Here is a 16,313-nt window from a genome sequence, read left to right as displayed (position 1 = left end):
GCCCGGGAAGGACTGGCGTAATTAAACAGCGGCGGAAGAGGGTGGGAGGGTCATGACGCAGCGAGTTTCAGTCGTGACTTTTCCGGGGGCATCTTGGCGTCCCCTCTATTTCCCCTTAAAGTAAAACGTCACACGCACCCCCGTGCGCTTCAAGGGCGGGTGTGGCCGCCGCGGCGGGGAGGGCGGTGCTGACGCGGGCCGCGGCGGGGCCGGCGGCGGCGGTCACGTGGGCGTGTTTGGGGGCGGGGCCGCGCGGCGGTTCCGGGCGGTTGGGCGCGCGAGCTAGGAGCCCAGGCAGCCGCGCCTGCCCGCGCCCGCCCGCCCCGCCCCTGGATGCCGCTCTGCCCCGGCGCGGCCGCCGCCGATCGCAGCACAGGAGCCGCCGCTGCCGCCGCGGTTGATGTGGTTGGCCCGGGGCTGAGGAGGCCGCCAAGATGCCGCAGTCCAAGTCCCGGAAGATCGCGATCCTGGGCTACCGGTCTGTGGGTGAGTGGCGGGCGCCGCGCGGCCTCCGCGCCCGGGCCCAGCCTCGCCTGGGCGCCGGGACGCGGCGGCCCGGCCAAGTTTGGGGTCGGCGCGGCCATGTGGCGGCCGCGCGTTTCGTAACCAGCCGCCCGCCCGCCGCCACCTCCATTTTGAGCGGAGGCGGCGAGGCCGGGCCCTGCGGGGCGGTGGCGGCGGCGGCGGGGGGCGGCCCGGGTTCGGGAGGACGTGCCTGGGGAGGCCGCGGGCAGACGGGGAGGTCCGGGGTGGCCCGGGGCCGCCGAGCTGGCGGAGGGGGTCTGCTCCCGGCCGGAACCGCCGCAGGGAGCAATCGCACCTGTCTCCTCTTCCACCTATTTGCTGCTGGCTGTCGTGATCTTGCCAGCGGCCTTTCCGCCCCAAATTAAATAAAGTCCGGGGGATTTTAACAAAGGAAACAGCACCTTGGGTTTTTTCCTATCCGTGGCGAAGTTTAGCGTTTTAGGGACCTAAAGGACATTTGGCTACTGAGGGCAAGTTTCCTACCGAAGAAACCCGAAAGAGCCCTCTTCAGAAAAGCCCCCTAGATGTGGCCAGCGACCGAAGTAGGAAGGCAGAGAAAACGAGATTTCTGATCTCTCGGTGTCCTATTTTTCTTCGGGAAAAAATAAGGTCAGGTACTTGTAACCGGGCTGTTGAAGTAATTCAGAAGTTTGCTGGGGTTTCCCTCCCATCCCCCCAAAGGTTGACATATATTTGAAACTGTTAGTGGCAGTCGCGTTTTTGCCCAACGGGGGTGGTCTGTGGTGGGGTCGGGGGGGAACTGAGTGCCGGAAGACGAGTGAGAAAACAGAACCGTTGAACTTAAGCATGCTCCAGGGCGAGTCTTTATTGTCTTTGACAACCGGAAGCCTGGAGAAATTACGTTTATCTTTCAGTGTTGTTTTTAAGAAGTAACTGTCTAAGGAAAATGTGCACTTGATCTTGGGCGGAGGTGGGGGGGGTTGAAAGCGAAGGTTTGGAGTCTACGGTGATTGCAGAAGGAGGCAACAATAACTGCCATAGGAAAGCTTGTAACTGCCTGCTACCCATTGGATGAACTCCCCGACTCCGCTTTCTGTTCTGCTTCCTCACCCCCATTTTCCACCGCCGGTGCCAGGGTCTGTGCTCTTTGACCAAGATCAGCTACAGCATGCTTACTCATCCTTTATCATCTCTCTCGTCAAAGTGCCGGGGGGTGGGGGTGGGATCGTAAGAATGGGGGGAAATCAAAGGCTGAGAGATGCTTGTGTAGAGATAGGGGATGCCGAGAGTCAGAGGGATAACTCTTGTATGATGCAGTGCCAAATCATAGGTCTGTATGTGGGGGAAGAATGCGTGAGGGGCCTTAGCAGCTGCAGTTCTAAAGTAACCGTGCATCACATGGAGGCTTTTAAAAATCACTAGCAGTCCACTCCCCAAATGCCCATGTAGAATCGAACCTTTATTGGCAGCCTGAATCACCCAGCCTTTGCTTCTCTGTTCTCTCTTTTTCCTTGGCATTTTGAAGAGTGGGAAGAGGACATATCCTGTCTCTTGAGTGAGTTCTAATCAGATACATAGATACATAGTGCCCACTAGTTAAGGATAGCAATCTCTGAATAATTTACAGGTGACTTCTACCTGGGCTACCTGTTTTCAGCTTGAGAGAATGTCCTAAGGATAGATACTGACTTACTCCTTGAAATTATCCAGATGGTGATTCTAGTTTTCAGTAATAAGCAAGTCTAGTGTTTTATTGTGGTTTTGCTCAAGAAGTTCCTTATATCCAGTTGAGATCCGTTCTGTTTTGTCTTCCATCCAGTCATCCCCCTCAAAACCCAAATGTGACAGGTCACCCCTTGACCTTCTGTTCACAAGCATTTACCTTAAACTGCTTTTGAAATACTGTGCTCAGCTAGCCTCCAGTGGGATACAGACTAAGTTCTGGTCCCGGTTTTCTGTGCCTTCTGTATGTCATATTACCATATCCTACTTCAAGTGTAGTGATGATTAAAGTAAAAGGTATTTTGGAGACGTTAAATTACTCCCAACCTTTGCCTTTGATTTTAAAGTTGTTTACCTTTGTTAGGAACCAAGACACTTTGTGGTTTGTGGGTCTTTTGTTTTGCCAGCATCAAAAAAGGAAGTATTTCCCTGATGCTATGTAATAGCCACGCTTCAGAGAATTATTCGTTCAGTATTCAGACTTAGAAGAGTTTATGGACATAGTTGCTTACATGTGATGCTATACTAGAGAAGTTTGAGTATACGTGTTTCTAGGTTGTGTTATTTTGTGATGCTGAGCTGTTGTGTCATATTGACTAAAGGTAAAGAGTGGTAGAAAAGGGGGCGCCTGGCTGACCCAGCGGAGTGTGCGACTCTTGATCTCAGGGTTGTGAGTTCCAGGCCCATGTTGGGTGTAGAGATTACTTAAAAGTAAAATCTTTTAGAAAAAGGCTCAGCTAGAAACCACACCTTTCTTAGAATGTTCTCTTGATTATGCCAGTTTGACGAGTAGGGTACTTGTCACTGTGACTTTGTCATGTCACAAACTTTATTTTAAAAGTTTGCCTTCAGATAAAACTACTAAATTCTATGATTGTTTTACTTGGCTTTCAGATTTTTCATTTTTTTTTAACATTGATAAAACTACCACTGAGGAATGTATAATTTTCAGGTAATTTATACAACCCTTTTTCCTGAAGTACTTTTCCTGTTATTTACCATGTTAAGCTTTTAAGGACACGTCACCTATAACGCAGTCTGGCTTTCTGGGAGTGCTTTGTATTAACTGTTTCAGTGGTGGCAAATGTTTGAGCTCCCTTACATCCATTGTTTCTAACACAGACAAGTTAGGAGGTAACTAAACTTAAGTTAAAAATGTAGTGTCCGGTAATGATTTTAAATAAAATCTGGTACATCCTTCGCTGGAATCTTCTGCAGAGAGCTATAATAATCCAGTTTACCATCAGACTATAATCAAAAAAATTTTTTGTCCTATAAAAGTCTCTGAGGTTAACAAAAGGATCACAGGAATGTGAACGATCATAAAAGAGAAAATGAAATCGCTCTGTGGTTTGGTAGAAGAATTCAGAAGTAACTCAAATTATTACCTTGTCAAAATGTTTTAGGTAGTAAAGAAGACGTACCTTTTAGTTGGATATTTCATAGGGAAGATGTCATTAAATTTGTTCCCAATAAAATACAATCTAGTTGTATTCTGATTTACTGTCTTTTTTAATTACTCTATCCTTTCCTGACACATTTCATTGAAAACGCTAAAGGTAAAACATTTTTTTGCCATATATGAAGTCAATTAGCATGTGAAGTTGTGTTCAGGCACTCCGTAACATTTTGGTTGTGTACCTGTAGGTAGGGTAGTTCTATAGGGGCCACCTTGTCTTGAAGCTTGAAATTAACTTTTTTTTGGTGGTGATCATTTGTTCTGTACAGGAGGATAGTCAGAGCTTGCATTTGTGATTATATTTCAGTGCCAATATTTTGATGTCCTTGTGGGTTATATCTATCCATAATAACCTTCATCACCCCAAAAAGAAACTCTATACCTATTGACACATTCCCCCACTCACCCCTGCCCCTGGCATCCATTAACCTGCTTTCTGTTTCTATGAATTTACCTATTCTGGACATTTCATATAAATGGAATCATACATACATGGTCTTTTGTGATGAGCCTCTTTCATTTAACATGAATATTTTCAAGGTTCATCCATGTTGTGGCATATACCAGTAATTCCCTTTTGTCACCAAGTAATTCTCTGTTATTTGAAAATGCCACATTTTATTTATACATTTGTCAGTTGATGGACATGTGGTTGTTTCTACATTTTGGCTATTATGAATAATGCTGTTACAGCTTTTCCTATAAAATTTTTGTATAGACATATGTTTTCATTTCTCTTGGGTATATTCCTAAGAGTGGAATTGCTGGGTCATATGGTGACTCTATGTGTAACATTTTTTTTTTTATATGTATAAAGGTTTTATTCATTTGAGAGAGAGACAGAGAGTACAAGCAGGGGGAGGGGCAGCAGGAGAGGGAGAGGGATAAGCAGACTCCCTGCTGAGCAGGGAGCCCAATGTGGAGCCCAATCCCAGGACCCCGAGATCATGACCCAAGCTAGAGTCAGACACTTAACTGACTGAGCCACCCAGGCGCCCCTGGTGTGTAACATTTTGAGGAACTGCTAAAACTGTTTTCCACAGCAGCTGTGCCATTTTACATTCCCACCAACAATTGAACATTGGTTTCAATTTCTTGACATCCTCATCAACACTTGTAAAAAACAACAACAACAACAACAAAAAACACTTGTAACGGTCCTTTTTATTTTAGCTGTGCTTATGGGTGTGAAGTGGTATCACATGAGACTTGCACATGATTTCTTCTATTCTGTGGGGTTGTCTTTTCACTTTCTTGATGATGCCCTTTGAAGCAAAAGTTTTTGATTTTGACAAAGTCCAGTTTATTTTTTCTTTGGTGACTTGTGCTTTTGTTGTCATGTCTAAGTAACCATTGCTTGACCCAAGGCCATGGAGATTTACTATTATGTTTTCTTCTAAGTGTTTTATCATTTTAACTTGGACATACTTGATTTATGATCTACTCAGTTTTTTGTATATGGTAGGCGATAGGGGTACAACTTTATTCTTTTGCATGTGGATATCAAGCTGTCCCGGCACCTTTTATTAAAGACTATTACTGAATTATCTTGACATTCTTGTCAAAAACCAAGTGACCATAAATGTTAGAGTTTATTTCTGGATTCTATTCCTTTGACCTATATGTCTGTCCTTACGCCAGTATCACATTATCTTGATTGCTATGGTTTTGTAGTAAACTTCAAAATAGTAAGTGTCCGTCTTTATACTTTAGTCTTTTTCAAGATTGTTTTGGCTATTATGAATCCCTTGCATTTCCATATGAATCTTAGGTCTAGATTGTCAGTTTCTGAAGAAAAAAAAAACCCACTAGGATTTTGATAGGATGTTTTATAATTTTGCAATTATCTTTAAATGTCTGATTTTGAAACCAGCTGAATTCTTATATCTGCTTCTAAATTCATTCCATTGCAATATGTTATTTTATTGCAGTATGTGAAGGAAATCCAGCCTTGCATAGATAACTAGTTGGGAAAGAGAGGAGTATTTTTTTTTTAAGATTTTATTTATTAGAGCGCACAAGTGAGGGGGGAGGGGCAAAGGGAGAGGGAGAAGCAGACTCCCCACTGAGCGTGGAGCCTGACATGGGGCTCAATCCCAGGACCCCAAGATCACCACCTGAGGGAAGTCAGATGCTTAACCAACTGAGCTACCCAGGCACCCCAGGAATATTTTAATACCTTTCTCAGATAATTGTTTCTATTCTTTGGTACTCACCAGAACTCCATAGGTGTTGGTGGTAGTTTCAGCTCCATAGGTGGTTAGTTGTAGTATACAACCTGAAATCATGTGGTGGAAGTTTTTCTACTCTGTTACATTGAATTTCATTGCTTTATTTTGCACTTTGAATGGATCTTCTCCCATGACTGATTTTGTAACCTCATATCTTGGTTATTTTGAAAAGAATGGTTCACTGTTATGCAAATCCTTCCACATTTTGATACATTTCAACATACAAACTTTTTTTTTTAAGATTTTATTTATTTGAGAGAAAGAGAGTCAGTGGAGGGGCAGCGGAAGCGAGAGAGACTCTCAAGCAGACTCCCCATGGAGCAGAGCCTGACCTGACGGGGGACTCAATCCCCAACCCCAAGATCATAAACTGAGCCAAAACCAAGAGTCAGATGCTTCACCGACTGAGCCACCCAGGTGCCCCAACATACAAACTTTTTATTCATATTTTTTAATATCACAGTCTCCTTAGGAAAAAAATGTAAATATTAGAAAGCTTTAAGCTCACCATGAGTGATGCAAGTTCTCCAAAATTCGAATTTCCTCCTGAGGGTTTGAATTGGATCATTGGCAAAGTGCTACCAGTCTTACTTGAAGTGACAGTCTCATTTCTTTCATTTCAAGAAGATGCCTGCCGAATACAAACTATTTGAAATAATGATCGCTTGTTGGTCATTCCTGCAAGTAAAAATGCTGTTCTGTGATAAAAGTGGCTATTTTCAGATCACTTCATAAACAGTGGTGCACGTGCTTTTCTTCGAGACAACTGTCACACTTCAGTATCTGGGAGCACTTTGTGTATTACATCCCATTTGGTCACACAGTATTAAAAAGGCATACTTAAGGGTCAAGATAAAATTAATCATTTTTACTTCTTCCTCAAGGACACTGTTAAGTGGAAATAGTTTGGTTTTTTAATGGCGGGTGCATGGTCGTGAAGACTACAGTGCTTTCCACTGCAGTGTGTAATCACTGCGTTGATTCGTGCTGAGGGGCACCAAGCCGGCAGTGCCGCATTGCTTTTGCACCATTAGTGCAAATATGGACATAGTGGAAAAGGCAAACAATATAATGGTATGGTAATGGAAATAGTTTTGATCTCATGAGCCCCCCGAAAAGGGCTCAAGGGACGCCCAGAGTGTCTCTGCACTCTGAGATTCATTGAACCATGGTGTGCAGAACCTTGCTAGACTGCTACTTGCTCTTGTGCAGAATTGAATCAAGAGTGGCTGCATCATGGATGCTACTCAAGGGGCATGGTCCACCACAGTCTTAGAGGAGCCTTCCGGAAGAGGCCCTGTCGCCTGGTAGGAGAGAGGGATGGTGAGGCAGGAAAGAACTTAACGTGCTTGGGAACTGAAGGAGGCAGGGTGACTAGCAGAGAATGTGGTGAGAGTAGGAAATGAAGTCAGTTGGAGGTGGTCAGGGGCCATGGATGAGGCAGGGCCTTGCAGGAAGTTCAAGAGACGATTCCTTCTGAGTAGTAAGCAGTGGGTTACTAGAGTATGGGGAGACTTAGGGTACCTAAAGGCAGTTAAAGTGGCCTCTGATTGTGGTGCAGTTTGGGGTGAGTGTCGTTTTTTGATCTGGTAATGGTGAGGCTCCCAGAGATTAATAAAAATTGCCATGGATGGCAACATATCAGGACCTATATGCTAACAACACGGTTTTCCATTACAAGCATGAGAATTGGGGTGCAGGGGGGTACTTAACTACCAACAGCAACATTATCACAAAATCAGAAACGACCATCTCTACCTGTGATTATGAAGTCAGTAATATCCAACAGTTTTCTTACTTGAAGGTCTAAAATAAGGAGTTCACAACTTCAGTACTGTCCATGAGTGGATTGTACTTTTATTTATTTGAATTTAGTCAGAACTGAGCTTGGACATGATTGTGCAAGTTAAACCATTATCAGGTCTTGAGTGATCACCCTTGGGAGAACCTTTATTCTTAGTTCTAGAACTGTTCATCATGAAGTACCAGAGTAAGCCTTAAGTGATACAGTCCTCAATCTGTCTTAACCTCATACCTGTCACAGTGCAAACTGGTGGGGACCTTTATCATGAATTGCTTGCTTGATTTAGAAATACAATTTTACATTTCAAACACAGAGGTCCTGGAATACTGTTTTAGTATTTTAATATTGTTAAGTGTATATTGGGCCTCTGATAAAAAAAAAAAAAAGAGTTCCATATAGGACATTGGAATTGGAAGTCTAAATTGAGATTAATTTAGAACAGAAGCGCTAGAAGCAGAAGTCTGGCGCTCTGTGGACAAGTGAAAGCAGGGCAGTTTGAGGACCCTAATAAAATGAACTCCCTCATGTCCTCGGTTGGTTGATGTCCCCCTTACCTCCCCGTCTCCCCTCCCTCATTTTTCTTTTCGTTGTGCTTGCTTGCTTGCAGAAAGACTCCTCAGGGACTTTTGAAACAGAAATTGGTGTTTTAACAAGATATGTGATCCTGCTGCTTGCAAGATCAAAAATTGAATGTTAACTCTACAGCGTCACAGTAAATAATTTGTGCACATGGAGATGAAAATACTGGCTCTTACACTTAATAGAGTTTGATGAAACAAAAATGCTTTTCTAAGACTTGTATTAGTTATAAATGCATCCAATCACATTTAGAATTTATTTTAAAGAGAGTATTTTAAAATATAGGTTCTTCTTATTCTTTTTTCTTTTTTTAAGATTTTATTTATTTATTTGAGAGGGGAAGAGAGAGAGCACACATGTGCGCAAGAATGAAAGAATGGGGAGGGAGAATCAGGCTCCCCACTGAGCAGGGAACCCAGACATGGGGCTCAATCCCAGGGCGCTGTGATCATGACCTGAGCTGAAGGCAGACGATTAACCGACTGAGCAACCCAAGCACCCTGGTTCTTAATATTCTTGTTCATGACTTGTATAGGTGCCTGAGTAAAAATCATAAGTGGCAAAATTCAACCATGGTGGCTGACATCAAGGGGAAGGAGGGCTCAAGATGACCGTGGCAAACCAGACGCACCAAGGTAAACTGTTGACGCTCTGTGGCAGGAGGGGAAGTGGGAAAACGCTAGAATCCCCAGTCCACATGCTAGACAAGAACTATATGTGGTAGGGTGAATCTCTGACCAGGCTTGTGTGGCCTTGAGTACACCAGGGGGCTGCTGACTCTGGAGACAGGAGAGCTCTGGGAACGAAGTTTGGACCAAAACATTACTGAGATGGGTACTGGAGGAAAGGATGACCAGAAATGTAAAGTCTTGGGGCGCCTGAGTGGTGCAGTTGGTTGAGCAGCCAACTCTTAGGTTTCAGCTCAGGTCATAATCTTGGGGTCCCGGGATCAAGCCCCACATCCAGCTCTGCACTCAGCATGGAGTCTGCTTCAGGATTCTCTCTCTCTCCCTCCCTCTCCCTCTCTCTGCCCCTCCCCCAGCTCATGTGTGCGTACTCTCTCTCTCAAATAAATAAATCTTTAAAAAAAAGAAAGAAAGAAATGTAAAGTCTCATGCTTACGTTTCAGAAAAGGTCTCCTGAGTGCATACAGGTTGAGGACCTGGGTTAATTTTCTGGGCATTTTCATTAACCAGCACTCCTTCTGAACCACAAGTAGAGCAGTCTCTTCAGTGCTGGGTGTCACGTGTTGAGGAGCATTGCCAACTTAGAGGAGTGGTTCTTGGAGGTCATGAGCTTTCCCTGAAATCATGGGCCTATTTTCTGGGGAAAGAGTTGGCTTCTGTCAGTTATCCAAAGGACTTCAGTCCCCCAGAAGATTGAGTTGCTAAAATGATGGGTTGAAGAGGACACTGTGTGGATTAGGTGTCATATGTTATTTAGATAGGTGTTCATTAAATGTTCGAATCAGTCCCTACTATATGCCAGACACTGTGTACTTAGTCACAGAGGCAAAGACAGTCCTGATCCGTGCCCTCAGGGAGCTTCATCTAGTGAGGGAGTCACGGGAGACTGTGCTGCTACTAATAATGTGGTGGTTTTTAAAGCATTAGTGGTATGGGGTGCCCTTAAACTCTGTGAGGTAGGTATGATGATGATGCCTGTTTTGCAGATGAGGAAACTGAGCAACAAGGTTAAATGATTTACCCAAGGTCAAACATTTATTAAGTAGCTGAGCCAGGATCTGAATTTAAGCCATAGTTCAAAGCCAGCACTCTCATTGAGCCACTATACAGATGGTTATTTAAAGACAGTTGGGATAAGTGCTTTGAGAGAAATCATCAAGGGGAGAGCTCCTGTAACCATGGGTGAGGGTAGAGAACGGTCCCTAAAGAACTGACATTAAAGCTGGAGTTAGCCAGGCAGAGAGGGGGGGTGACTGGGGTAGGGGAAGAAGGGCAGAGCCTTCCAGTCAAAAGGAGCTGCATATGCAGAGCTCCCAAAGGATGAGTGGAGCTTGGCACAGTGTGGCTGGACCTGGGAGTGGTGAATGAGGCAGAGAAGAGTAAGATGGCAGCGGGCAAGGAGGGGTTTACCTGTGTGCCGACTGTCTATCAAGAACAGCCTTGGAGGCCTTGCTGTGGAAGTTTTAGTCTTTTCCCTAGAAACAGAGGAAAGTCACTGGCGGATTTTAAGCACCAGATAAGATGATCATCTACGCCAGGATTGACAGACTTTTTCTGTAAATACATTGTGTGTGTGTGTGTGTGTGTGTATGTGTGTGTGTGTATGTATTAGATATTGTATTGTTGCCGTAAAGTAAGCTAGAGAAAAAATGTTAGAGAAAATCATAAGGAAGAGAAAATACACGTATAGTACTGTAATTTATCAGGAAAAATCTGCATATCAGTGGACCTGTGCAGTTCAGACCCTTCATGTTGGGGTCCACTGCACTCCTTGCCCTGTGTAGCAAGCAAGAGGCTATAGACAGTGCATCAGTGGATGTAGCTGTGTGCCGGTGAAACCTTATTTACAAACACTTGACATTTGAATTTCATCTAATTTTCACATCGTGAAATACTGATTTTTTTTTTCAACCAGTTGAAAATGTAAAAACCATTTGGAGTTCCTAGGCTGTACAAAAACAGACTGTGGGCCACATTTGGCCCCTGGTCTGTAGTTTGCTGATCCTCCTGTTCTGTATCCTCAAGAAGATCCCTCCCAAGCTCTCTTGAGGTGGATAGGGCAGTGAGGGATCGGAAGTGCCAGGACCAGCCACGTACTGAAGTTCACTGGCCAAGGTGTCAGGGACTGGTGTAGTAGAGGCAGGATGATGAGACAGAGTTGAGAAGTGACGACTGGGGAATCGCCAAGGCTGTGGTGTGGGAGGTGTTAAGGATAACCTTCAGGCAGTTCGCACAAGGGCCTGAATGAACAATGGTGCCACTGGCTAAAGGGCAAAAGGGTGGACCAGGATTTGGGGGTGGACCACATTCATTTATGTACCTGCCAGATAGACACACTCACCTTGCTTTCTGGGTATAGAGGCCCTAGCAGGGACCCACACAGTTCCCATGGTCCTAGAGATAGGTGGCTGTGCCTGCACTATGGACTCTGAGGGTATGCTGATCCTGGGTCATCATGTGACCCGAGGCTGTGCCCAAACACCTTCCTGCTGCGGCATGGTTTCCCTGCTGCCTTGGAAACGAGGTTGCAAGACCCATTGGCCCCACACACCCACACTGTTCACTCCACCAGGCAGGTGGGAGACGGGGAGTTGGGCTTCATCTCTAGACTTTTTTTGTTTGTTTGTTTGTTAAGTAGGCTCCACGCCCAGCGTGGAGCCCAGTGTGGCGCTTGAACTCATGACCCTGAGATCAAGACCTGAGCTGAGATCAAGATCGGACTTTTAACTGACTGAGCCACCCAGTGCCCCTAGACTTTTTGATTCTACATGACTGCTACCAAAATGTATGAAATGTGTTTTTATAAAAGAAATTGTTTTCTTAATCCAGCCATGTTTCTGGATGACTATTATCCTAAAAAAATGGGACTGTACACAAAATGGACATAGCTTCCATTTTTTAAACCTCTGTGGAAGTCTTTTTGGTAGGCAGCTAAGTTTATACAAGTAGGATGTCCCTGTGCCCTTAAACCGTGGTGTAGAGCAGCATTGTCGAACAGAAATATAATGCAGGCCACATAGGGAATTTAAAATTTTCCAGTAACCACATTAAGCAAGTGAAAAGAAATAGTTGAAATAATTTAAGTATAGGTTTAATTTAGCCCAATATGTCCAAAGTATTATTATTTCAATATATATTGAATATTTTTTATTTTGTTACTTTTTTTATGCTAAGCTTTCGAAATCTTATATATATGTTTTACACTATGTATGACACGTCTCAGGACCAGCCACGTTTCAGGTGTTCACTGCCCACTGACTCCCCACTGTGGGACAGCACAGGAATAGGGAGGAATGAATTGGTGGTCATAAATGGATCATTGTAGAGTCTTAAAGAACTTTTGAAGAAGTAATTTTTATAAATAACCATTAGTGCTGATGAATGTCTCATTTCATTTTCCTAATTTTTTGTTACTACTAGTTTTGATGAGTCTTAAACTTCATGTTCTTTAATATATTAAAGATTGTGTTATAATTTGAGGATTTATTTCATTTGCTTTTCCCTAGCTCTTTTCCACCCTGAACCCCAGCTTTCTCCCCAGTTTTGGCCACATATGTAGCAAAATTCTTTCTTCGTTGTTGCCAAACATTGAATTTCCTGCAGTTTATCAGGTCTGTCCCTGCCTTCCAGCTCAGCTGTATCTCTGAATCATCCCACAGAAATGGATCTCCTGTTTCAAAACTCTTCAGGGAGATGGTTCCATAGCTTTCTTGGCAGAATTTTGTTTTTCTTTTAGTTCAGTAACCCTGACAGTTAATAACATTCTTCATTTATGTAGCTCAAATCTTTATGTTTTAATACAAACTTATTTGTTGTATTCTCCTCAGTGGCATACATCTGGTAGCATCATGCTTGGCCATAGTAAGCACCCTGAAAGTATTTGAATGAGTAATAATTTTATGAACCAATTTTGCTTGGTCATTCTGTCTTGTCTTTGTCGTAATAATAATTGCACCTTCATTTTTTTTTTCTCACCTAGCATCTATTTTTAAAAATCAGGAAGGGGGTGTGAGAAAATGAGATGATGTCATCCCTGGTTAACTCATAGGAACAAATGAGATAATTCATATGAAAATGTTTTACAAACTCTTAAAACAGTGTCTGGCTTGTAGGTTCTAGTGAACAATTAAATTTTGGATTATCTGCATCACATGCCTTCATCTGACTCTGATGGAGATGTAGAATCACGGCAAACACAGAACACACAAGAACTCTTTATGCACCGCCTTTTTAAATTAGAATGGTGAGGTAAGTGTATTTTTTCAAAAGGCTTCCTTGGTGACCCTGATGTATGTATATGTGTATATAATGCGCGTATCACCCCACCCCCTCAAAAAAGCAACAACCTGCCATTGACAGAACCACACATTTACTAAAGTGGGTGTGGTATTTACTTAGTAAGCATCTACTTGGCATTGTGTATCATCTGAAGAACATTGTTGAACCTTTTATACGGTTCCTTGTTATTCTAGCCCTTTTAATAATGATGATATGTTCAGGTTGCAGTCCATTTATAACCCCAGGTGATTCTGCAGTCTTTCTGCTGTGTGCAAACTGGGTTGTTTTATTGATGTCCCTTCTATTGGTGGTTCCCAGAGAAACACCTTCCTGGTATTCGTGCCCTATCCCTGTGACACTCTTGAATCAGCAGAAGGCTGCAGATACAATGATGGGTCGGTGCCAGACTTTACTCCTTAAGAAATCAGCAACTTCTGCTTTAGTGTTCTCTGGAACTATTAGTTAACATGTGGGCATGCTAGGCGAGGAGGACGTGTAGAAGGTGGAAGGCCCAGCTGGCCCAGCTTAGGCTAGCCACCCCACCCCCCTACCAGGGAGTGACTGCCAGATGAACAGAGGGCCCAGCTGAGCCCAGCTTTGGTTGTAGAATTCGAGAACAGATGACATAGCTGTTGGTATTAGCCACTGAGTTTTGGGGTGGTTTGTTACGCAGCAGTGGATGACCAAGCAGTTGGTAATTTATTGCTTGGGGGGGGGTGTATTTTTATACTTACTGATTTCTTTATCATGTTATTTTTTTTAAGTAATCGCTACACCCAACGTGGGGCTCAAACTCACGATCCAAGATCAAGAGTCGCATGCTCCACCAATTAAGCCAGCCAGGCGCCCCGTCATGTTATTTTGAGGCTTTAGCTGAAGTAGTTGTTAGTATTTGTCATTTTCTTAGATTACAGATTAATTTATTAGATGTAATTATTGAATGCATTTTTCTCCCAAGCTGATTATTTTAGTCTTAAGAGCAGTATTGCTACTAATGGGGACATTTAATGAGGACTTATTACATACCAGCTATTCCCTTCGTATTTTCATTTTAACCTCACAGCCATCTATAAGGTAGGTCCTGTTATTACCTCCAGTTTACAAACAAGGAGAGAGACTCAGGAAAACTGCCCGCAGTGACGTAGCTAATCACCATCCTGTTCCACTTAGTGAAAACTAGTAAATGTCTTCCTTTTTTTAATATACTTTTTTTAATCAACTTTTATTGATGCATAATTTACATATAATAAAGTACGCATTTTAAGTGTAAAGGTACATGAGTTTTGACAGATTTATTCACCTGTGCAACCATTACTCCAAAATACAAAACATTTCTGTCATCCCAAAACGTTCCCTTATACCCCACCCCCACTCCACTCCCAGGCAAGCATGGATCTGCTGTCTGTCACCAGGGATTAGCTTTTCTTGTTCTACAGTTTTCATATAAATAGAATCATACAGTAAATACTCTTTTTGTCTGGCTGCTTTCAGAAAGCGTGATGTTTTTGAGATTCATCCGGTTGTCACATGTGTAAGTAGTTTCTTTTTATCGCTGAGGAGTATTCTATCATATGGCTGTGCCATGATCTGTTTCTCCCATCACCTGTTGATTGTTTCCAGTATTTAACTACTAAGAATAAAGCTGTGAGAAGTATTTCTTAAGTCTTTGTGGACATGCGGTCATTTTTTGGTAAATACCTAGGAATGGGGTTGCACAGGCTACATATATGTTAAGTGTATAATTTTGTTGGAAACTACCAAACTGTTTCCCAATACATTTGTACCATTTTACACTTCCACCAGCAACAAATGAGAGTTCCATCCTCGCTGATGCTCAGTATCCTCAAACTTTTTAACTTCAGCCATGCTAATGCTGTAGGTTGTGGGTTTTATTTGAATTGTCCCAGTGACTAAGGAGGTTGAGCGTCTTTTCATTTACCTGTTGGTAATTCATAGATCTTTTGTGAAGTGTCTGTTCAAGTCTTTTGCCTCTTTTATTGGGTTCCTTTTGAGTTATTTTGTGTAACAGACACAGAAAGGAGCTCAATGGTTGCGGGGGGGGGGGGGCGCTCGGGAGCACCCAGGGGAATGGAAGTGATGGCCGACAGGTATGGGGTTCCTTTTTTGGAGTCATGAAAATGTTCTAAAATTCGTTGTGGTGATGATGGCACAGCCCTGTCAATATGCTAAAAAACTTAATTTTGCTCTTTAAGTGGTTAAATTATATAGTATGTGAATTCTTTCATATTAAAGTTGTTTAAAATCGAAAGGCAAAAGAAGTGTATTCATTTCCCGGGGCGGCTGCAAGAGAGCAACACAAATGGCACGTTGCGGGGCTGGAACAACAGACCTTTATCACCTCACAGCTCTGGGCTCAGAAGTCTAAACTCAAGGTGTGGACAAGGTGTGACTTAGGGTGATCAGTTAAATTTGAATTTGTTTCCTGAGGACAGTGCTTTCTTAAGCTTTAGTGTGCAGCTGAATGGGGGTGGAGCTTGTTAATACTCTCGGGAGGTCAGGTTGGGGCTCACTAATTTGCATTTGTAATAGGTTACTCTGAGATGCTGCTGGGACCACATTTCCACTACTACTGCCGCAGGAAAGGGGGCTCCAGGGAGGATTCCTAAGGCCTTGGGACAGCCAGGGGGAAGGCGGAAAGACCATAGGTTGAGAATAGTTGTTAACCGATCTGATTGCAGAGTTTTTCTGCAGCTGAGCTCAACAGGCTCACCAAAAGGCAAATGATTAGATTAACATCAGAGGGTTTTTCAAGGAGCCCAGAGAAAGGAAATTGGAGGGTAGACAAGATAGTAGTGGACAGTGATTTATCTTGGGGCTTAAAGTGATGGGCAAAGAAGGGAAACGTGGTGGAGATTGGAGATTCAGGATAGTATCGTTTAGAGTAGTATATTTCTGACCTTTGTGACTGCCGCATGCAGTGAGAAACCCATTTTACATTGTGACCCAGTCATAAATGTTTGATAACTGAAAGAAGAATTTTAATAACTTTATTCTTTGTAGTCCACTCTGGTGTTGTCTTTCTTTAAAAACAGTGCTGATGATGGGGC

The 16,313-nt window shown here is 43.3% G+C and overlaps 1 protein-coding gene across 1 annotated transcript in view; it reads left to right on the top strand.

Moving 5' to 3' along the window:
• The first annotated feature begins 273 nt into the window (after positions 1-273).
• RHEB (Ras homolog, mTORC1 binding) overlaps positions 274-16,313 on the top strand; it is a 40,176-nt gene continuing 24,136 nt past the window's right edge. Inside the window, exon 1 of the mRNA XM_027573553.2 lies at positions 274-486. Coding sequence (XP_027429354.1) covers positions 435-486 — 52 coding nt within the window. The 5' untranslated portion in view covers positions 274-434. The remainder of the gene's footprint in view (positions 487-16,313) is intronic.

This window comes from Zalophus californianus, chromosome 12 (assembly GCF_009762305.2).
Source record: "Zalophus californianus isolate mZalCal1 chromosome 12, mZalCal1.pri.v2, whole genome shotgun sequence".
Taxonomy (NCBI): Eukaryota; Metazoa; Chordata; class Mammalia; order Carnivora; family Otariidae; genus Zalophus; species Zalophus californianus.
The sequence above is the reverse complement of the archived record's forward strand: the minus strand, read 5'-3'. Positions and strand labels throughout refer to the sequence as shown.